Source organism: Falco rusticolus, chromosome 15 (genome assembly GCF_015220075.1).
Source record: "Falco rusticolus isolate bFalRus1 chromosome 15, bFalRus1.pri, whole genome shotgun sequence".
Taxonomy (NCBI): domain Eukaryota; kingdom Metazoa; phylum Chordata; class Aves; order Falconiformes; family Falconidae; genus Falco; species Falco rusticolus.
Window position 1 is genome coordinate 2,775,111 of NC_051201.1, and position 22,758 is coordinate 2,797,868.

The 22,758-nt window shown below is 41.0% G+C and overlaps 1 protein-coding gene across 1 annotated transcript in view; it reads left to right on the forward strand.

The window, feature by feature from the left end:
- Positions 1-239: 239 nt before the first annotated feature.
- ZCCHC14 (zinc finger CCHC-type containing 14) overlaps positions 240-22,758 on the forward strand; it is a 54,572-nt gene continuing 32,053 nt past the window's right edge. The window contains exons 1-2 of the mRNA XM_037408723.1: positions 240-915; positions 14,907-15,030. Of these exons, the coding sequence (XP_037264620.1) occupies positions 352-915; positions 14,907-15,030 (688 nt within the window). The 5' untranslated portion in view covers positions 240-351. The remainder of the gene's footprint in view (positions 916-14,906; positions 15,031-22,758) is intronic.

Genomic DNA, 22,758 nt, shown 5'->3' on the forward strand with positions numbered 1-22,758 from the left:
GGGAGCGCAGAGGCCTGCTCGGGGCCGCCGGGCCCTGCCGGGCGGGGACCCCGCGGCCAGGCCGCGCCTCACTGCTCGGGCCTGCTCCCCCGGCGCCGCCGGCGGCCACCCTCGGGGGGGCCCGGCCCGGCCCTGCCCGCCGCCGGGGGCTGCCCCCCGCGCTCCTCGCCGCCGGGCCCCCTCGCCCCCCGGGGGGCGGGTTTGCCGGGGGGGCGGGAGCGCGGAGGGGGCCGCTTGGGGGGTGTGGGGGCGCCGGCCTTGCGGGCCCCCCTCGGGGCGCTGCCGTCCGCCCTCGCCGCCGCTGCCCCGACCAGGGTGTGCGCCCTCCGTGCCGGGGGCAGGCGGAGCACCATGGTGGAGAAGCGGTGCCCGCGGCTGCAGCGGGACGGCGTGTACCGCTGGTTCTCCGAGCTGCCCTCCCCGCAGCGTGTGGAGTTCCTCTGCGGCCTCCTGGACCTCTGCATCCCGCTGGAGCTGCGCTTTCTGGGCGCCTGCCTGGAGGACCTGGCCCGCAAGGACTACCACTCCCTGCGCGACTCCGAGATCAAGGCCAACAACCCCGCCGACCTGGGCAGCCTCACCAACCTGACGGACGAGGTGGTACGCAGCAAACTTTTGGTCTCTCTCGCCCTGCTCGGCTCTGCCCACCGAGAGGCGGCCGGGGTCCTCTTCCGTACCCTCACCCACATCGATTCGGTCATCAACAACTATGGGCTACAACTCAACGAGGGCCGCACGGGGGATGAGTTCCTGTTGCTCTTCACGATGGCATCCAACCACCCTGCTTTCAGCTTCCACCAGAAACAGGTGCTGAGGCAAGAGCTCACCCAGATCCAGAATATCATGGCCAGCACCAGCAAGAATCCCAGCACCTCTACCCTCAACACCATGGCAACCTATCCTGGCTGCCATAAGGTGGGTATCCTGCTTTTGCTCACCATCATGGCACTGGTGCAGGGCACTGGGTTGCTTCTTCAGCTATTCTTGCAAGCCTGTCCTTTAGTACAGGCATCCTGGTGATAAATGGCAGCCTGAGAGGCTGGCAGGGATCACTTTGCTTGGTTGATGATGGGGATGGTCAACAGAGGGCAAAAAGAGGGGATGCGTGGAGTTTTTACGGGCTCGTGACATTTAAATGAGAAGGGGTTCACAAGCTGATCAACAGGCAGCAGTATAAACCTTAACTGATTGCTTCTGGTAATACATCTGCTGAGGGGACAGTCCTGCTGGCTGCATGGAAGACCAGCGATTTAGTAGGGGAAACAAACATGTAGTATTTCTAGATTCAGGAGCAAGCGCCTGTTTAAAAGTTTCCCTGGAAGAAGTTGGAAAGGAGGGTCGGCTTTGGGAGTAGCTGTCCAGTGGCAAAGGCATCTTGGTGAGTCTGGGGTTTTGTTCAGATAAATGTGATGGCAAACAGTTTTGCGTTTCTGATACTGAGCTTAAAGAAATGTTGTGGTTGCCTGTCACCCTGAGTCTCTCGGGTGTTGATCCTGGTGTCAGTGGTTCACCGTCATTAACTTGCTGTTCGTTCATTCAATTGCCAGCAATTAAGCTAGGCAGTAACGTTTTAAGACGTGCTGTTAGTAATTAGACATGTTACTGACTGCTTAAGTACTCTTAGCCTGCTACAGGTTAGGGAGTCAAACTGTCTTTTTGACTGAATTTAACATGTTTGAAAGTTCAAACCAAGTACTAGTTAAGTGGGTGTATGTAATCAGTTAACGGGATGCAGGTCTCTGTCAGCAAATAACTATCTTACCCTTCTATTGGGAAAGGTGGTGTATACCTGAAGGCTGCAAAAAATCCCTGTATTGGACTAGTATCCTAAATAAAGCTGTTTCTGAGGGCTCAGTACAGATTCCATTAAGTTGAGTATTGAATTTCAGACTGAAGACAGAAATCTATGCCTGGTCTTCTCCTGAATACAAATGTCCTTCCAGTTTCATGTTTCTTTGAATACCCCTGCTTCAATTGTAGAATTTAGATAAGTATTATTAAATTTCGTGTTTCTCTTAATCTTCCCTTCCTATGTCTTTAAACACTGCTTGTTCCTGACATTTTGTTTTACGGGGAAAGAACGAGGTATGGGAAAGCCTCTTTATTCAGTTTAAACCTCTACGTGAATAAAATATAGATGGAAAGAATATTTCACACGGATTGTAGAAGGGTATAATTAAAACCAGAAAAAGCTGCCTTTCAGACGCTTAACTACTTGCAACTTCCCTTATTCCAAAGATGCGAAACCCAAGGTTTGAAAGGAAAGACTGTAAATCACATACAAGTTTTCCCAAAATATGATGAGCAAAAAAAGGTACAATTATACAGGCAGGAATGTTTTTTAGAGTAAGCTTTCAAAGCTTCACAAATAGTGCACGATTTATGTAGCTGAAAAACTCTGGCACTATTTATGTCAATCTAAGATGGACGGAGAATCCATCCTACCATTTTTCATGCCAGTAATAAGGCATACAGGGCAGTCAATTGATTATTGTGGTGCGTTTTTTTTCTTCTGAACTCGCCAAAGGGTTATTTCTTTAAAAATACCTGTTGTTTTTTAAGAAATTGGCATTGAAGAATACTGGTTGTTGAGTACAGCATAGTTGAGAGGCATCAAAAAAGGTGATTTTCCTTTCACAGTCTCTTGAATATGCATTTTGTTTGAACAGATGCAGATTTCCTTTTTTTAAGATTGTTAAATTTTTTTCAGTGTTGATAGTCCAGTAATTTTTTTACTTTTAGAGTAAGCACTTGGCTTAAAATAGGAGTTGGGTAAAGCAAGTGGAAAAAAAATGTCTTTCTCCATTCAACCCTGTTTAAATATGCACAAATAAATTCCGACGCTGTGGGCTTAGATCTTGTGATGTTACCAAGTTATGTTGTGACAATACTTGTGTTGAAACATCATCTAGAAAAAAAACAATGTGGATGTCAAGAGAAAGTGAGCTGCACTGGGCTACTGCCTGCCAAGAGTCCGGCGCTCTTCGTCCTCTTCAGAATTGGAGGAGAGTTTCTTCCCTGGTGCCAGCACTTTCTCATCACTCTTGTTGCTTTACTAGAGCTTGAGCTACGCTAGGCTGGTACTTGAAGTCAGCACTGTGTGTTAAAATGGTATGAATGCTGCTCCTAAATTCCCAAGCTCAAACCTCTTTGAGCTCATCCTTAGAAAATGAGCTGGAGAAGTGGTCACCATTTGAGGTCCTGAGAAACTTTTGGAAGCTGGAATGGCATGGGTGTGTAATGGCATGCAAATAGGGAGCCCTTTGTGAAGAGGGCTAGTTACCCTTCAGCATTTCCCTTGTGCGGAGTGTGGGAATAGGGGCTAACACTTGTGTGACTGCCTGGTTTTTTTGTATAACTAGAGGTCTGTTACAATTTCTGATGATTTACATTTAACGTGTTTGTTAGAGAAATGCAACAAAAAAAGTTGAACAGTGCTCTCTGTTCTCTTTGCAGAGATAAATGGAAATGCACTGCTTCTGCTTAGTCAGTCCTATTAAAATATGATCCAACTCGTTATTAGCTCCAACTTTTTTACTGAGGGTTGGAGCTTGCAGTCTTCTTTCCATCTCTTCTCTTTCACATCTTATAGTGAAATCTCTCAAAAATAAGTTGTGTATAATAGTGAAGAGACTGAACAGTAGATAGAAAATTACTGTAAAGATTTCATGATACTTCATGCTTTGGGGGTAGGTGAATACATTTAAGGTTGGTTACTGATGCAAGCCACTGCTCTTTGTGGTTGTCTTATGCAGCAAATGCTGACTAGAAGGAGGCTCAACACAGCTGCCCATATATTTTTGCTTTAATTTGTGCTTTTTGAGATTATTCTTGGATTATATATGCGTTATATATATATATAAATCTTAACTTTACAGGAAAAGGTGTCTGTGGCTGGCTTTAAGTAGGTCAGTAATTATTAGATTCATGGTTTTACTTGATAGTACAAAATGAACATTAAGTTTCCTTGCCCCGAGTAGGGAGAACACTGTCCTCTCTACAGTAGACTATTGCTTTAGTCTCTAAAGATGATCATTTCCACCCTTGTGTATTTTCTTCTGGTTTTGAATGGTGACAACGCCTGCAGGACTTGAGTTGTGAATTCTTGAAGCTTTTTGCTTGTAGGCATAAAATCTAAGGTGGATATATGGTATTTAACAATTGAAATTGTTGTTTATACCTTTGCCACAAAGGAGAGAGAATGGTTTTCTGGCCAGCACTCAGAACCTAGCATCTGAAGGCTGATTTCTATGCTGATGTACCATGCTTAGAGCTGCAAATTGCTGCTCCCTTCATAGAGGAGGGGGAGCTGGAAGCATCAGGGCACATGAAAATGAGTAGTCAAATCTTTCCTGCTCTGCCTGTACACATCTGGGTGCTTTTATAGGCAGACTGACTGCTACTGCTGGATTTGTGACCCATGGAGAAGCGAGAAATGTCTCAAAACTGTCTCCCAACTTCTTGAACCACCCATTCAGACTTGGGTTGCATAGGACTTGTGACAGTGAACATCTGTCTCTGCTGTAGGTGAAAACTTAATGTTTCTATTCCTTCTTGGTTTCTTTGAGGCTGTAGCGATGCTATCTTTACAGAACCCCTTAGACTTATGTCTTGCAGATAGAGACATACCAGGACCTGCTTGGATACTGGCGCTCATCTAGACGTAATAATATGACTGTCTGCATGGGCTAACTTTTTCCTCTCAAGAAGTCTACATATGTTAGTGACACTGAGGACATGACTTCCAGAACTAGAGATTCATGAATCTGCCACCTTGTATTTCTTGGAGTTGTTTCATCAATTCATTGAGATCGTTCTGTAAAAACAGGGGAAATAAGATAATGCTTTGGCTACTTAGCACCTGCTCTGCTAGCTGGCTGGGACAAGAGCTCTTCAGTGCAGTTAGAGCCATGGTCTGGTTGTGGCTTCAGCTGCAGAACCAGGGTCATAAATAGCAGGTCTGACTACGGTTTTGTAGCTGAGAGGAAACAAGAGGCAGTGACACTGTAGTTATGTGGCTGTTTCAGGTTGGTATCTGGTGAATGGGAAAAAAGGCTCCTGCCTAGTCAGCTTCCAAATACTGCATCAATGGCTATTTCAAGTTTATAGCATAAGATGCTATTTTTCACCTGTTCTAATTCCATAGGCTCATCTAAAACTTGGAAGTAAAGAGTGTGTATTGGGAGTGTGTAGAGCTGATGTTCTGAGGGGGCTGTTTCAAATACCTTCACCTGTCTGCACTCTGTGCTATAGGTGATTGAAGTTACATACTCCAGAAATATTCAGATTTTTTTTCATCTGTGGAATGATGAGTTGGAAAAAAACCCTATTACTTGTTGGGTTGAAACTGAGTCCTTAAGTCCTCATGGAGTAAGCAATCTAGCTATTAAGTGATCTAGATCAGTTGCCTTTATGGCCTTTATGCTAGCTTTGTAGGGATAGAGTGAATCACGAAAAACCCAATTTTAGCCTCCTAACCCACTGAGGATATTTCATAGCTTTAGTAGATTACCGTGTTAATAGCAGTTGCTAGCTAGGATTAGAGGTGTTTACTCACTGATATCAGTAGTTGCTGTCCCAGGAATGATCTAATTTTCAAAAACACGTGCGACTAACCTTGGGAGCTGTAGGGGCAGGTTTTGCAGCTTCCATTTGGTGACACATGCCAATCTTTGCCCGTCCTTTCAGTATTCTGGATACTTGAGGCTACACGGATTACACTTGCCTCTTGATGTTCCAGTCAAGAAATGTGAGGCTTCCAGTGCTGGCTCATTTTTTACTGATATTCTTGTTTGAAAGTTGTGTGACTCTGATAAAATGGTTCATACTCAAACCTGTAATATTTTCAGAAATGAGCTTAACGTATAAAGGAATCCTTGGAAGATAAAGGTCTCCTGTAGTAAAAGTATTAATTGCCCCCAAATTCACTTTGCCTTATCCTATGTTACATGATGAGCTTGAGTTTAAGAACCTAAATGAGTTTGCTTGGGAAGTGCACTGTACATCCAAACATCAGGGACAGAGCAGCCAAAAACTTTGTGTTGAGCTAATAATGTTGCTTTTTCCGTGAACTGCTTTCCCATTTTTTTGTGCAGGCTGAATGAAGTTTTTGTTTTAAGAGTGAGTTCCACTTCACTTTTTTTTTCTATTTACTCTTTTCTACTAATTGCTTAACTGACAACTAACAGTATACAAGGTAATATTGAAGTAGGCCTCATCTCTTCTGGAATAAAAATGCCTATTGTAAGGTGTTGGACATTTTGAACTGGGCCAGACTTGAAACTGTTTTAATTGAATCTGTGTACAAGCTGTATGCAGATCCTGCTTGGAAGAGCAGAGCCAGTAGTAGTTAACCACACCTAACAAGCATTCCAGTGTCTAACTTCAAAGGTACTGAACAGCATCCTTGTGTGAAAGTATTTAACCATTTGGTCTAGTGCTTTTTCTTAAACGTCTGAATTGCTGAAACGGAGATCCTGTCATCTTTTAGCTGGATATTAGATACAGCACTGCCTCTTTCTAGCAGGATAGAGCTCTGATTCTTCTATGGACTTCTCAGTGCTGCAGTACCTGTGATACTTTTAAGTGTGCTCTGGTAAAGGGATGTGTATAGTCATCTTCTGTATTCAGATACAGCAGTGTCCATTTTACTACTTGATCTTGAGTGCTTTTTCTACACCACCACCCCCCCCCCAAAAAAAAAAAGCCAACAAAAGGAATGTTGTTCCCAAGAATCTAAAGAATATAGATAAGAGTTTCTGTGAATCTGCAGAATCTTAGTATAGAAATACTAGATGTAATTTGTCTGTCGAAATGAGAAGCATTGTCACACTTAAACTAGAATTTGACTTTACTCTTTGGCAAAAGAATTGGAACAAGTTGAATTGAAGTTATTCCTTATTTAAATTTGAAATGGTACTAAATCTGGCAAAGAGATATATTTCTTGGCATGGGTTTTGTAATGAGCAAACATCTGAATTCCTTGCCTTTGCCTCATGTTAAAATTGAATTTTTCCTTTGGTCCCATTTGTATGATTATCCAATAATATCCATTTGAAGAGATAAACTTTTTAACAGGTGTTCTGGCTGATGCAGGGTGTCAGGGTTTTGGTAAATAGCTGAAGTGATCCAGAAATAAGAAGATCAATTACTTAAGAGCAAGATCTTAATTTTAATTAAAGACCTGCCAAGTCACAATGATAAATAGTGAAAGTGAATATTTTTCATGCGTATTATGAATACTTTTCCAGTGTCACCTTTTTTTCACCATAAGTAGCTTTATTACACCCAAGCAATTACTTAAATGGATAGAGGAGGGGAAGGAGGGAGAAGTACAATTCAGTGAATTTGTGACTTGTCAGATAACTTTTGCCAATCTTGTTAATTTGTGAATTGTTACAGAAGAGACTGGAGTGGCAATGAACCATTCTACCAGGGAAAGGCTTATGGTATCATTGCTTGGATTATACTTCAGTGGATTTTGGAACTGCTTGACTCTGTTTACCTCCCAAATGTATATGCTGGCCCTGTGGGGGCAATTTCCCACCCATATGCTGGCAACGTAAGTATGGTAGCTTGAAAGTCAACATGATAATGTTTTAAAGGCAGATGTCATTAAGGGCTAAAGGCTTGCATAGCAGTTAGGACATAGCTACATTTTGAATTCTCTTGGGAAGTATAAGGTAATTTTCCTGTTTTGATGCTATGCTTCTAGCTTTTGGTAGCATTCAAGTGGACAAACTGGGACATACTTGCCCATCAGTTTTGGGATACAGAGCAGTAGTATCTCTTCCAAGGTCTGGTTAGAAGCAGTTCTCTGTTTTGACTTTGAGGTGTTTTTAATGATTGGTTTGTAAAATTCAGATTTTATTTCTCTTTCTGTTTTTGAAGGAAAAAGGAATAAAATATTCTTGTCATCTGTCTCTTTTGGAAGTATGATTCTGATGTACCAGAAGTCTAGAATGAAAGTGCGTTGAACTAGCACAATGTGAGTGAACTGGTTGCACTTGCAGCTTGTCCAGTAAGCTATAGTAAACCATGGAAGATCAGGTAGCTTAAACAGGTTGTTGGTTTATAGCTTATTTGTATTAATACTTGTGTTTTTCATGTTGCCTGTTACAGAGAGGTCTTCCCTTTAGTTTTCCCTTTAGAGTTCAATCTTTAACTCGGTGTATCTTTTCAGCGGGAAATCCCATGTTTTTTGCCTGTTTGGCAAGCTCATGTGGTTAACTGTTGGAGACTGTAGTGGTGGCAGCAAGCATTGCATTAGCTAATGTTAAAGAATTCTGAAACTTCTTTGCAGAGCGTGGCTTCGCCTGTTTGGCTTAAGGGGTGAGCGCACATCTTTGCACAAACTACAGTTGCCAGGTGTTTTCAAATGCTTCTTTTGACTGTCTGCCTTGAAGGGCAAACACCAGTGCAAGGTAGTTAAAGTCCAGTTACTCTGTAGTAGATTTATGTTCCTGGTGTTAACAAAGTATTCACAATTCTTTAAGCAGTGGATTTTTAGTAGAAATTACTTAGTCAATAGAATCTAGCCCAGACTTCTCTGGTCCATCTGCTCTGCTGAATGTATAATGGAGCCTTGTAGCAGGTGTGTGATTGTCCTGTAGCATTTTAGTACTGCATGCCTCATTTCATTCCAGTAATAGCCTCACAGGACAAAATCTATTATCCTATTTCACTGTGAATTGCCTCTTCACCCTTTGTGTTCAAAGATGGATATGTTTTTACCGGCCTCCTATGAGAATAGGTGTGGGACGTTTTGTAGTTGTGGAGAAACATGGACACACATGACTTGATTGCACCTGGTGCTTAAATCTTTTTTTTTTGTAGACCCTGGCTATACATACTGCATGAATTTCTAGCACAAACACTTTCAGTTGCATTCCTGTCCCAGTCCAACAGAGCAACTGAACACATGAATTTAAATGTTGAGCAGTGTTGAGGACTTTAAAAGGTACATGAAAGGTTGGGTGTGTTTGAGTTACTTAAACATCCTTGTGGAAGAGCCCGAATCTTCAAAAGGAGTAGTTTTTAATGTTGTTCTTCTACTAGGAGAACAGTTGGGTATTTGCATATATAAGTAAATGCAGAACTGGTGCCTGAGGCTATGGTTTCACAAGCAGCTGGGCAGACTAATGGCTTGTTGCTACTTAGAGGAGGATGTTTGCTCAGTCTTGCTCCTCCTGGTTTTGTAGTCTCAGTAGATTTTGAGTTTCAGCTCGTTGCATTGGTTGCTCTTGCTTCTGGCTCAGATTTAGCCTACTGAACAATCTCATACATCAGTAGGCTGACATCTGAGTGTCAGCAGTGCATTTCTAAAATATTTTTTTCCCCCCCCAAGTAATTTGGGAACCTGAGTTATGTTCCTGCATTGGGAAATAGCAGCTTATCTGCCTAAGCATGCAAGGGCTGTATCCTTGCCATCAAGCTTCTGCTGGAGCATTTTTGCAAACAGCATTGCACTGTGTTAAAGACCTTGGTGTTAACCTCAAAATAAGCTGCTGTTAATACTCACTAATATGAAACTGGCAGGAGTGAATGGAGTTGACTGTTCTTTTTCCCCCCAGACTTCAGTGCTCCAATTCCTGAGTGCACTCTTATACGTTACCTGCATCAGCCTCAAGCATGGAGGTCAGTTTGTGATTATGAAAAACCTTTTTTAATTGAGACTTCCAAAGCAAGTATTGGCAGAAGCATTTATCTGTGGGGCTTCCCCAGTGTATCATTGGCCACTTTCGAAAACAGTATCATGTGAAAAAGTTTTTTCCTGCGTGATCAATGGGAGAATGTTTGTGTAGCTTTTAGCTGCAGCCCTAGTATCTCACGTAACTGACTCTTTGCTTTTATATTTTGTTCACTTTTCCTGTGTAATGCATGACCTAAACTTCATACCGACCTAGGTATAGAAATCTGTATTTTATTCCATCAGATCCTATATTGTTACATGTATACATGTTACTTTAGGTAGTAAGCTATGTTAACTTTTAGTATTGGCTCCACTTCAAACTAAGTCAGCAAATACTTTGCTATTATGCCATGTATTCTGTCTTCTGCTTAACAGCAATATGTTCCTTTTAAAAATAACTTTTGGTAAAATTCTTGCCACATTAAGTTGATTTCTCTCAGTCCTGTTATTTTTATGAAAGACTTTGCTATATTAAATGTTAGGCATTATCCCTGGGGAAGCAAATCTACCAGTTACTGAAGCTGGCTTTACAGATTTACCATATTTTCCATACTGATTTCCACTGTCTTGGATCATGGCAGAGCCACTTCAGGTAAGAGTGGCTGAAAGAGAATCACCACCTGTGGAACTAACTGCTCCTGGTTTTGTTGTGTGGTTTTATTTATTAATTTTTCTGCATGTTTTATGATGGGTCAAGTGTTTTGGAGAGCTTTGTAGTGTAGAACTTTTTTTTTCCTGTCCGAAGAAAATCTCTGCCTGTTAGTACATCTCTTGCCAAAAAGAAGATCACTCTGCTGAAAAAAATGCTGCTGTTTGCTTGCAGGTGAAAAGGGGAAAAAAATGTGATAACAGCTAAAATTCTCGCAATTACATCTGATACCTTGGCATGATTGTCCTTGACCCCTGAATCAAAGCAATTTTTGCTCTTCCTGGTTAACTCCTGGAGGTGGAGGCCTTCAGGGTGGCATTCTGTGATCCTTCTCCTCTAGCCCTTGCTTGGGAGGACATATTTTGGTAACTAATACCAGTTTTGCTGCTGTCTTTACTAATATGGAGAATGAGGCACAGAAGAATTCAGTCTGAGCCTCAGTTAGTCATTAGGTAGTGATGAATTTTTGTTGTTATTTTTAGTTATGGCTACTACTTTAACTTGAAATTCAGGAGACAAGCTATGTTCTAATCTGGAAAATCAGAATTCCATCTGTGAGCCAGATGCTTTGCTATGGAGGGAGTAGATGCAACATCAGAGATGAGTAAAAATAGTTTAGGAATCTCTTCTGCAGCCATTTGAATCCTGCATCTTCTAGAGTCATTAATAAGCCTACAGGCCACTCTGATGTTAATACAACTTATGAGTAACCTAATGAAACTATGGATAGGTGAACAGAGGGTTTTCCTTCTCCCTGACCCTCTGCAAAATGCTGTGCTAAGAGTCAGGTTAGGCATAGTGAAGAAAATTTCTATTGCTTTAGCTCTCTGGGGTTGCTGTTGTATTTGAGTAGGCTTTGTGAACTGTTTCTGCTAATATTCTCAAATTTCAGTGGAAAAATCCAAAATCTCTTGTTCAGATGTCTGATACTGTACCTTCTTAGACCTTGAATGAATCATGAATTTTTCCGCATTTATAAAATGTCACCCCTGTGGTTTGTTATTATACATAGCCTGAACATTTCTGGTTTCTGTGATGCCAGCTTATCCACCTTTGCTGTGGACTGTTACAGCTTTAGAAAACAAACCTTTAGCAGCTCTTGAGCAGCAGATGCTTATTCTTTAATGGCATCTTGGCTTTCTTCAGAGATGTTAAAGATCCTAAAAGATCCAAAGCAATTTGCTAACCACTTTTCAGAATCTTCATCTCACTGGAATGCTGTGTTCTTTATTGAGAATCCAGTGAGTACTTATTAATAGTTGCTTCTGTTGACTCCAAACTAGGGATTACAGTAGTGTTCAGATATGGTGAACATTCCTCCCAGAATTTACCTTGTACAGTTGAATTTGGACAAGATCTCCCTGGACATCTACTGTTAAGCTTTTGCCACTGTTTTTCTCAACCGTCTCAGGACAGTATCTTCTCCAGTTCATAGCTGACAGGTTCTGTTCTGTTTTCCTTGGCCTCAAATTAAAAAAATAAATTAAAAAAACCCAACCGAAAAAACCCAAACACATGCTCACATGCCCCGTTACTATTTTGGAAATAAAACTTTGATTTGCAAAACATTTTTTGTTATTTTACTTTCCCTAAAAAAATCCAAACGTTTGCAGTATTGCTATGTTTAAGTCAGTGGAAAAAATTATTTAAAATTTGGAATGAGAGCTTTAAGCAGTCAGATTTACTGGTTATAGCACCATTCAGCTCACTAACAAAGTGCTCCATTTGGAACTAATCAGAGCTTTGTGATTTTTCTAGGCCAATTTGAAACTGCTTTGCTTTGATGTGCAACTGAATCAGATAGTATATGAGCTCAGTCAGTCAAGGCATATGGGCTAAATTAATCTTCACCAAGTATAAAAAAATTAAATCTTTATGGAAAGAATTGGAGGTTATGTATAAACAAAATACAAATTTTAAACTGCACGCGATGTTTATTTTGAGGATAGTGGCGAGAAGGGAATACAAGATAGGAGGCAATATATTGTAACAAACTGCTTGTTTAGAGATTTTTTTCCGAGACCACGTGGTGATGTTCTTACTCTTTCAAGTACTGTAAGTGTTTATATTTGCTGATAGTCCTGAATATTTGGAACCTCGTTGTTTAGGATAACATTGTATTGCCTGAACATAATTTTCTAGCTTGCTCTGTGACTCAGTTGCTCTTCTGAAATCTCCCATCGCCAGGAGGATGGTGGTGTCATTGCTCAGTCCACTGGAACTTCCTCCCAGCAGCAATCCACTGGAGTGAGAGTTTAATGAGCTCCAGGAGAGAGGCGGTGTGAGATAAGCTTTGGTAAAGACTGACATTGGCAAGGAGACTTAAACTATTCCCCACCTCTCCCCAGGCTTAGAGCTTAATGGCTAGTCTTTCTAATAGGAAACCCTAATAACGGAGGTTTTTTTATTGGTGGAAAGCTGTGCTGGAGAAGCATACGAGTAAATATTTTTTCATTGAAAAGCAGACTAACAGTACTGAAAAGGAAAGCAGGTAGTTGTAATCCTGCTTCCTCCCAACACTCTGCCTTTCTGGATTGACTTCTTTGCACATACAAGCTTTTTTTTTATGGATGTGAAGTAGACAAAGTCTTTCACTTGTGCTGCTGGCTTAAACTGCATATAAATCCGTAAACATTGGTCTTAAAATGGAGCTTACAATAGGTAATTGTATAGAGTAGGGATGTGCTATTTTTGGCTTGCATTGTGTATTCTGATTGATGTCAATATGTAAGGCTAATGATAGGGTGAACAAAGTATTGTTTCAAGCATAAATGATTCTAACTCATGGCGCTGTGTCGAGTAAACAGTGTCTGAGTGAGACTTTTTCCTTACAGGGACCTGTAGTTGCTGGTATTGGTTGCTGTGAATCAAGAATAGTTTCTTTGGTTATGTAAAGATGCACATTTTCTCCTGTGATTTGTAAAAGGCTAAAATCCATGTTAAATTCTAATTACAGCTCTCCATACCAGGATTTCAGGTCGATTCAAAATGTGGCAATTGAAATTCAAGTAAGTTAGTAGGAGTGCTTTTGTTAGTCTTAACTACCTCTTTAAAGCACACTTTCCTCTTAAGATACTTAAACCCTTGTGTTCAAGACTGCTAATGTAACCGTTCATCTACTTCTGCTTCTCATTACCTAGAAAACAAGAGAGTAATTGCCTTGTTATGAGGTAGGCTTGAATGTTACAAGTAGGGTGGTTTTGTGTTGCTACATAATTGTGAATGCCTTTGTGGACAGCAGCTGAAGTGGGCAGTGTTCAGTTCCTCTCTTTCTATTGACTTATGTTTGTTTCTGTAGTTTCAAGTAATGGTGAAAATGTTTTCTTATGCTAAATGCAGTTTAGAAGGTATGTATTGGGTAATGAAGTCCATTCAGATGATGCAGCCTTCTGCTTGGGCATTTTTAGTGTACAGTTTTTCATTGAAATATGATCATGATAGCAGGCTTTTAAATGGCAAAGACAAGAAATTGAGTTTTTTGATAAATTGGAATGAATTTATTGTAATCTGTGTGGAAATACTTTGAAACGCCTTGAGTCTCCATCTGTGTAGATAGGTGACTGTCACGGTTTAACCCCAGCTGGCCACCTAGCCCCATACAGCTGCTTGCTCGCTGCCCCTGCATCGGGATGGGGGAGAGAATCGGATGAGTAAAAGTGAGAAAACTCGTGGGTTGAGATAAAGACAGTTTAATAGGTAAAGCAAAAGCCATGCATGCAAGCAAAGCCAAACAAGGAATTCATTACCACTTCCCATTGGCAGGCAGGTGCTCAGCCATCGCCAGGACAGCAGGGCTCCATCGTGTGTAATGGTAACTTGGGAAGACAAACACCATTGCTCTGAACATTCCCCCATCCTTCTTACCCAGCTGTATATGCTGAGCATGACATCGTATGCTATGGAATATCCCTTTGGTCAGTTGGGGTCAGCTGTCCTGGCTGTGTCCCCTCCCAGCTCCTTGTGCCCCCCCCCCCCCCCCCCCCCCCCCAGTCCCACCTACTCACTGGTTGGATGGTGTGAGAGACAGAAAAGCCCTTGGCTCTGTGTAAGGGCTGCTCAGCAGTAACTAACACATCCCTGAATTACCAATGCTGTTTCCAGCACAAATCCAAAATGTAGCCCCATACCAGCTACTATGAAGAAAATTAACTCGGTCCCAGCCAAAAACCAGCACGGTGACATAACATAAAAAGGATATTTTCCAAGATCCCTTTTCCCCTAGTCTTCTTGTTGAAAAGTTAAGAACTGCACTGTGGAGAGGTTAAGGGTCTTGCAATATCTCCACAATTGACTGCTGTGTGACTATTGTTTAAAAAAGAATTATACCTTAAGTAGCTTTTTAGATTAGCCAAGATAATCTAGATTTGTGAATAGCTGCTGACTAAAACAACTTCCCTGAACTGTTACTTGTGGAAAATCAGTAATAACACCCTTTGGTTTCTAAAGAAGCAAACTTCTCCTAACTGCCTTCAAAGTGGTTCTGCTCACTCTGGAAGAAGGTGTGATGTTTGTGCATTCCCTCAGTGTATTTTATTGGATTTTTGTGGTGGTTTTTTTTCTTTTCAGGTCACTCCAAGGTCCGAAACCCCCATCAGCAGCGTCAGTAACAGTTTGGAAAATGTACTACATACATCAACACATTCCATTGAGGAGTCGTTACCCAAGAGGCCTTCGGGGAAACACTCCAAAGGTGTGTCCTTTTCCGCATGCGTACTTCTAATGGGGGAACAAACTCATATCTCTTGATGGTGATTAGTGTTATTTTAATTGTGATTGGAGACTGGGATTTTGCTTTACTTCTGGGTTGGGTTGAGCAAAGGAAATCATAGAAAGGTTTTTGTGTAAATGTTAATGTATCAGTGAAAAATGGTCAGCAGCAGACAAGTATGCATATTCTTCTCTTGGGAAAATAAGCAAGACAGTCCCTTATGAGTCGAAATACCACCTTAGCTCTCATGAAGTACTATATTCTCAGAGTTGTTAATACATCTGACTCTCTACCTTCCGTCCTCATAGTAGCAGGTTACTTCTTGGATGAACCATATGGTAATGAGTAGTGCTTTACTGGGGAGAAGAGAAGCCATTTAAAACAGCAGTTACACTTATGTTCTTGGGAAACAAGAGAAACGTGGAATTGGAAGCTTAAGTGAGATGCTGAGGGAAGAGGAGGGGAAGACCGGAAAGACCTTGCACCTTTCTCAGCACGTATGCACTCTGAATGTGGTTAAAAAATTAGTTTTATTTTTGTAATGCTATATCACATGCTGACCTGGTCAAAAACTGGGTTTAGCAAATTTGAGTTGATAAGTACGCATTCCATTTCCACACTCCAGGCTATGATTACAAATATTAAAATGCCTAGGTTAAAATCTGACTAACAGTATTTTTGTTTAATGCATACAAAAAGTACTGTTAGGTGGGGGAAGTCTTTGAACTGTAAGCTGCTATTTGTGTAGAATGGCTTTTGTGAACTCTTTGTGGTATTTAGAAAAACAGCTCTATGGCAGAACAAATGCAGGGAAAATATACCATCACATTAGCAGCATTAGTATATTGTCTTCAAACATCATTACAAATATTGTCATGGACCATATCAATTTTTTTTTTTAATTTGGAATAGGTCTTCGGAGTTCTGTTTCCTTTTCTGCCACTGGCTTGCTGTATAACGTTGCAAGTAAAGTTTAGCACCATGTAAATGGTGATAAAGAATTTAAAAATACGTCTTTGCTCGGTGGAACTGATACAGGTTGGAAAGGGTTAAATGTCCCAAGGAAATGTTCTTAGCTTGCCTCCACCAGACATCCTTTTCTTTGACATCCTCAACTATAATCCTAGTAGCTGTAAGTAACAATAATTTTTTACAGTGGAATAGTGCTGTAAGTAGCTATTTCTCCAGCTGTAAAAACTATCAGGGTAGAAGAAAATGCAGTACTAAGCAGAAGCATGGCTAAGTTTGTGGCTTTCATCTGATTAAAAATAGGACAGGGTTCAACACTATTTTCATTTGTACTCTGTGATTGCTATTCCAGTACCATATATGCCAAGATTAGTCATGGTACACGGTGAAAATTAATTAGGTTTTCCTCTCATCTGGTTTTCTCTTATAGAATACCTGCTTAGTTTTCAGGGAATGTAGCTTTTTAATTTATAGATTCCCTTAGTGGTGGTTGGTAAAAGGAGTTTGTGGAACAAATACAGTTTTCTTAGGAACTGATACTCTGCTTTCTGGTTCACCAGCAGCAAAGATTGTGTTGAGCTTTCCTTGATACATGATGATCTGTCTGGTAGGGAGTTCTGTCTCTTAAGATTGGAGCACAACTGAAGATGATTTGCCAGCCCAGAGCAACCATTGCTGGCTTAGAGATTTCTGATTCTTGTGGCAAACAAACAAGTGCTAATTTAGCAGGACCAGCTAACTTTTTAAACTAGAGCATGTGAAATTCAGTCATGAGTGTATGGAACAGACAGGTTGCTTGGCCAGTTGTGTAATTCTTGTGTTGATACTTTCTAGTGAGTCTTGTTCCAGACAGCTTGAGAGGACAGGATTTCTTCTCACTTGTGGTCAGAAATAGTGAGCTGCCTAAGTTCATCATTCCTCTCTTGGCAAAGTACTGGAGCTGGAAGTGTCTCAGTTAAAAAGGCTGTAGCTGAAACAGGAGAAAAATGCAAAAGCTCATGAAAGGTGCAGTATCCATGGTGCTTAGTTGGATTAGAGACAGTTTGTATTAATTCAGTGAATGGTTTTAATCCTGATTTGTAGAAATGTCAGTAATGTAACGTACTCTGTATATGGTTGAACAGTGAATGGGTTTGTAGTAGGCTTGGACCTGAAAGCTATCAGTGGCTGTATTTTCCCTAATCCATGTTTTGAAACTAGCCTTTAGCGTAAACTATTTCAAGTTTCTACATGGGAGAGACACGAGAAGAGTGGACTATATTGCTCAATGCTTTTAAACAAACTATGGTGAACGTCTGTATGTACTTGTGTTTGCATTAAGTGGTTAGCTGGAAACATTCATACATGCTTCATGTAGAGACTTGTCAAATACATAACCTCTGAATAATTTCACCACCCCGTCCTCACAGAATATTGCTGCCTTGGGAAATGAATTTATATATCATGTGTCACTGTGAGAAGTCCATAAACCTTTCCTTTGATCTCAGAGGCCCAGCTAACCATGAGAATGTCATCAGGCACTGGGACTCTGCATTCATGCTGTAATGCCCAAGTTGGAGTGGTGACCAGCAGGGGCAATCATGGTTATTTAGCAAAATTCAACTCGTTTTCCTATGCTTGTTCTTCAGTCTCAGCTAAAGCCCCTTCTCCCTTCTGCATGTATCAGTGCTTAAAGCAGGGTAGACTAAGAAGGACATTTCTGCAGAGTAAAAGTTGTGACACTAGGAAGATCCTGTACCTGTTGACATAAGCATTTCAGGTATCTGTGCTTTATCTGGACTCTTCTGTTGTAAAATAGTTGCCTTGTGCAAAGCTTAGAAAAAAACACAGAATGAGTATTGACCTAGAAGGATGTGGACCTCTTTTGAAGTCTAATAGCTGTAACATGCACTATAAATTGTGGTTTTCAATCATATTTTTTGATTAGTGGTTTAGGATCGTTCACATCTGTGAAAACAAGTTTGGAAGTTGTTTTAACTGGAGGTGACTTTAGGAAGTGGAGACTTTCCCTGTTTTCAGGGACTGTCTGTTGTGCTTATAAGCTGCAGACAGGCTTATTTACAGATTTTTAAGGTATTGACAGATCTCGCTGGTCAAGGAGAAGAGAGGTAAACACAGATGGATTCTTGTGTTACATGTCACTGAGATTCCGAGAGAAATCTGTTGCTAGATCTCTTTTCCACTGTTTGTAGAACGCAGTCAGGTTTTAACTATGGTTTTAATGCTGATCGGAACAAAACTACCAAATTCAAATGAAGGTTGGGCACTTTTTGCGTACTGTGTGTGGGTTTAGTGCCACACTGTCTTCCTGGTTGTTGCTCTAAGCTTTTTTTTCTGCAATGCTACAAGAATTGAACCAGTGCAACTATAGCTGCAGAAGGTGTCAGAAATGTTGATTCTAGTTTTGATGAGATTTCATGCTTGCCTGATAGGTACCTACTTTAGCAACAGTGTAGTGGTGGTCCCTTCTCTAGGCAGGTTGTGTTTCCCAGCACAACACCAACAAAGTCCACAAACTTACTTGGAGGGATTCTGTTAAAGGCACTGATGTTGATTGTTTCAAATTTAGGATTTTACCCTACATTTTTGGGGGAGTTACCTTCAGAACGTTTTCCCAGCAGCAAGTCACCCAGGTGGTTAAAGGTCACTGGTTAAAAGTAGTATATTCACTAGCAGCCTTTGTTTTGTAGGTAGTCCTGTGCAGGTGGCTAAGAAATTCTGTTGTTATGCCAAAGTCCAGAAGGAGCGATCTGAGCTATGGGAAGTCCCATTCACAGAGCTGATTTCTAACAAGCCTATGGATGTGGAGTTGTTCTGACCTTGTGTGGCAATTCCCAAAGGGCGGTAGTTACGGCTGTCAATGCTGAATGAAAAATTCAGCTTATTTTGTATTTTTCTAAAAAAGCAATAGGAATTTCCCGTACACCAGGGATGTTACTCGTTACTCTTCCTGTAAAGTTCCAAGCAGAATGATTTGGCCGTTAAGGGGGATAGCACTTTAGGCAAGTACTACTTTGTGCGTGTGACATATTTTAGCAATGTATTAAACATGGTCAGTGACCACAGCATATTTTCCAAAAGCACAGTGGAATAAAGTACATTAGACCAGATGTTGAAGTACAGAACAAAAGAATCTTTATAATAAAGGCAGTGCAAGTTGCAAAACATTACAGTATGAAGACTGCGTCTTCATACCATAATTTCTCATAATACTGAGTAAAATTTTGATTTGTCACAGCCTCTGTTTTAAATTTTCTGCAGTGGAAGTTCTGTGTTGGTATTTATAAGATGCTTATTACTGCTGTGAGGCTTTGCAGGTGGCACTTACCACTGTTTTCCTTCATAAAGCAGTCTGGAAGATGGTTTCCTCGACTGAGCAAGTCTAATTTTCTGCGAAGTGACAAAAATCCCCCTGTTTTTGTGTTTCCTGTATATTTATCTTGCCTTTCCGCTGTTGCCACACAAAACCTCAAAATTGTTTCCAAGCCAGTCTGATTTCAAATGAAGCAACTGTTGAAATATGATCCTTATATAGTGAAGCTGAATCACAATTCTTGCAACACATGCATCTAATGATAGGCACAAACTGCTTTCTGTGGACAGAGAGGAGTAAAGCTTTTTGAAGTAAAATGGGTGCAGTAGGCTTTACTCCACAATATGTACTCCATTTAGTACTCCTGCTGAGCACAGTAAAGCTTCTTGCTTAATTGAAGGTATGCTGCTAGTCCACATACAGGGTCCTGCAAAGCCTCGACAGTGTCCCAGGCTAGAATAGCACATGACTTAGTGGAGAAAAGGAGCCGCAGTCTGTGGACGTGAGGAAAAACAAACTGCAGAGAAAACTCATCCCGGTAATATATTGATTTAATTTTGGATTAATATTAAGATGTAAAATACATCCTTGTCTGCAGTAATCCTGTTGACCTCAGGTAGGTTAAGCTGATTGTTAATGTGCAGCAAGCTTTGGTATCTAAATTATTTCATTACAGTAGGCAGCAGAAATGTGTGGTATAAGCTATCCAGAACTTCTAACCACTATTTTTGCTACCCAATTTATTTTTCTTGGCAAAATGTATTTGTATGGTCTTGCACCTTTTTTGTCTCCCACTTTGACGCATCCTTTTCCCCAAGAAACTAGACTGCAGGAGCTCTCTTAGTTAGTGGCAATCAACAGTCTTTTCATCCTGAAATGTTTGACACCAGTTGTTCAGTCTGTTGAAGGCAAGGAGAAAACAGAGAGGGAGAATAGCTCTGAAATCCTGTTGGCTAAGAGTCCAGACTTTAGTGCCTTGTTCTGCATTAGTTGTGTAGCTGGATTATTCTATTTTTAAGTAAATACATCATCTCCAACAATATTGGGTCAACTACTGTTAGGGTAGGGCTTAAAGAAGTATTTAGGCTATGATAAACCTTCAGGAAAAATCTTCCTCTACCAACTGTATATAATATTTCAGCTGTTTGTATATGTCTTTGTCCATTTTATCTCTGAAGTAGTAGAACTCTGCTTCTCAACTTCAGCAATGGAGATTGCTAGATCAGACACAAGGCATTGCATTCCTGGCTTACTGTCTCTAATATACTAGTGGGTTTATGAGTATCAGGTATTTAGAGTTAATTCTAGAAACCAAATCCAAGGATTAGTGTACTTAAAAAAAATAATAATGTTTTGATGTTGCATATTTTCCCCTGTGCTAGAAGATTATTGTATATTAAGAAATTTCTTGAAGCCTGTATGTTGCATAAATCATGCAGCAGCTTGTCTTACGTAGTTGGAGTGCAGTTAAGGCTGGAGGTTTAATTTTGCAATGGAGACAATACTCATGAGTCTTTAGTTTTTAAAATAAAATAAAACCCACTGCATTTCCTAACAAGTTTTACTGATTGTCCTTATATAGACAGGCATAGATGCCCATTTTATGTCCCCAAAGCCAGAGGCCAAGTTAAAGAGCTCACCCTTCGGCTGTGTCAGAGCTGGCAGTAGAGTTCCACGCTCCTGAGGCTGCACCTGGACTCTGGCAAATTTATGTTGTTAACTGTTAATAAGTTAACTTTTATACTCTCTAGAGGTTGGAGTCTGTATTTCTCTGGTGTCCTCGTTACCTCCCTTTCCACATAACAAGACTTGTCAGGAGTGATCTGGGATTGCTGTGACAAGATGCAAAGGGAGAGGAGGGGAGAGCCAGCATGAGGATTCGTCTGACTGAATGAAAAGTAGACTTCTGATCTGCCTACTCATGCAATAATTGTCATAACATTTTTGTGCAAGTATTTAGAGGTGCTCCTTACTGAATTTGTAATTCATGGCCTAGACTCCTTCCCAAGGGCAGCCCTTTGTGGTTCACAGGCACTTTGCATGAAGACTAAAAGGTCTACTACCCCTTGGCCAAGAGCTGCAGGGAGCTGGCTTCAGTGGAAAGTCATGCTGTATATGTTTACCAGCGACTCTTGTGTATTAGAGACTGTCATATGAACTCGGGCATTTCCTATAAGCAGTTTTAATTGTGTATATACCAGGTGCCTCCTTGTCATGTATTCACCTAAAATAATGTTTATATCAAGTATGTACCCAAGGGCATTTTGTTGAAGCTGCTGAGTGGCCCATTCTCTTGAGTCTTGTTTGGACTTCTTCCTTGGCTTCCCTCCATAAAGGTGATGGAATCTCTGTGTTTGGGTAGCTCTGTCGTGCTGTACCTTATTAAACCTTGAGCCTGTTGATGAAATTCACGTGAATTTGGCAAGAGGTATTTGGGAGTTTTTCATTTACAGTAGTGTCTGGATAGAAGAGACTCATTCATGCTTGCATCAAGAGGAGCGGTAAGAACAGTTCAGGCCTTTATCCCGTTTTGTTTGCCCAGCCCCTCACGGTGGTAGCTTTTTGTGGACCAGAGGCAACACGTGCTGATTGTTGCCCAGATCAGGACAGTCCTGTGCATGTCACTGTAGGGATGCAAGACTGAACTGGCGTTCTGCAGAAGTAAATGGGTGTGCAAGAGGCAGGTGTCTTGCTGTGGTACTTGTGCCTAAGGAAGGGAGGTAGCTGGTTATGTGTGCATGTTTAGGGAATATGTGGGAAGGTTGAGAAAATTCAAGGTAGATGTGGTAGATAAGGAAACTAGTATTGTCATAGGTCTGTTGTAGGGGATATGAGGCTGGAGTCTGCAGAAAAGACATACAGCATAGGTCCATGGGAAATAAGGCTTTATTTTGCTAATTACTAATTCATCTTGCTTTTATTTATTATTACAAAGACTTGTTCTGAATTTGTGTACCGGGCAATATAATTTTCTTATTAAGCATTAGAAAATGACCAGCTTTCTGCTGAAGTAAGGTTTGACAATGAAGCACTTGATTCTGGAGTACTCTGAAACCTGTTCAATTTGGCTTTAGTGGGAGTTGGATGATAGTTCTGTTTATAATGAATTAGAATCAAGCTACTCTGAAAAATAAAAATGCTAAGAATAGCGTGCTGGTAGATTCAGCCATGCCAAGGAGTTTATCTCACTGTAATGCATTCCTCAGGCAGATTCCTGATCACTGAATCATATAATAGGATGGTTTGGGTTGGAAGGGACCTTAAAGACCATCGAGTTCCACAGCCCCTGCCATGGGCAGGGACACCTTCCACTAGCCCAGGTTGCTCCAAGCCCAGTCCAGCCTGGCCTTGGACACTTCCAGGGATCTTGGATAATGACAGTGTAGTTGTCAGTGTCTTAACATGGGATGATAAACTCGTATTTAATA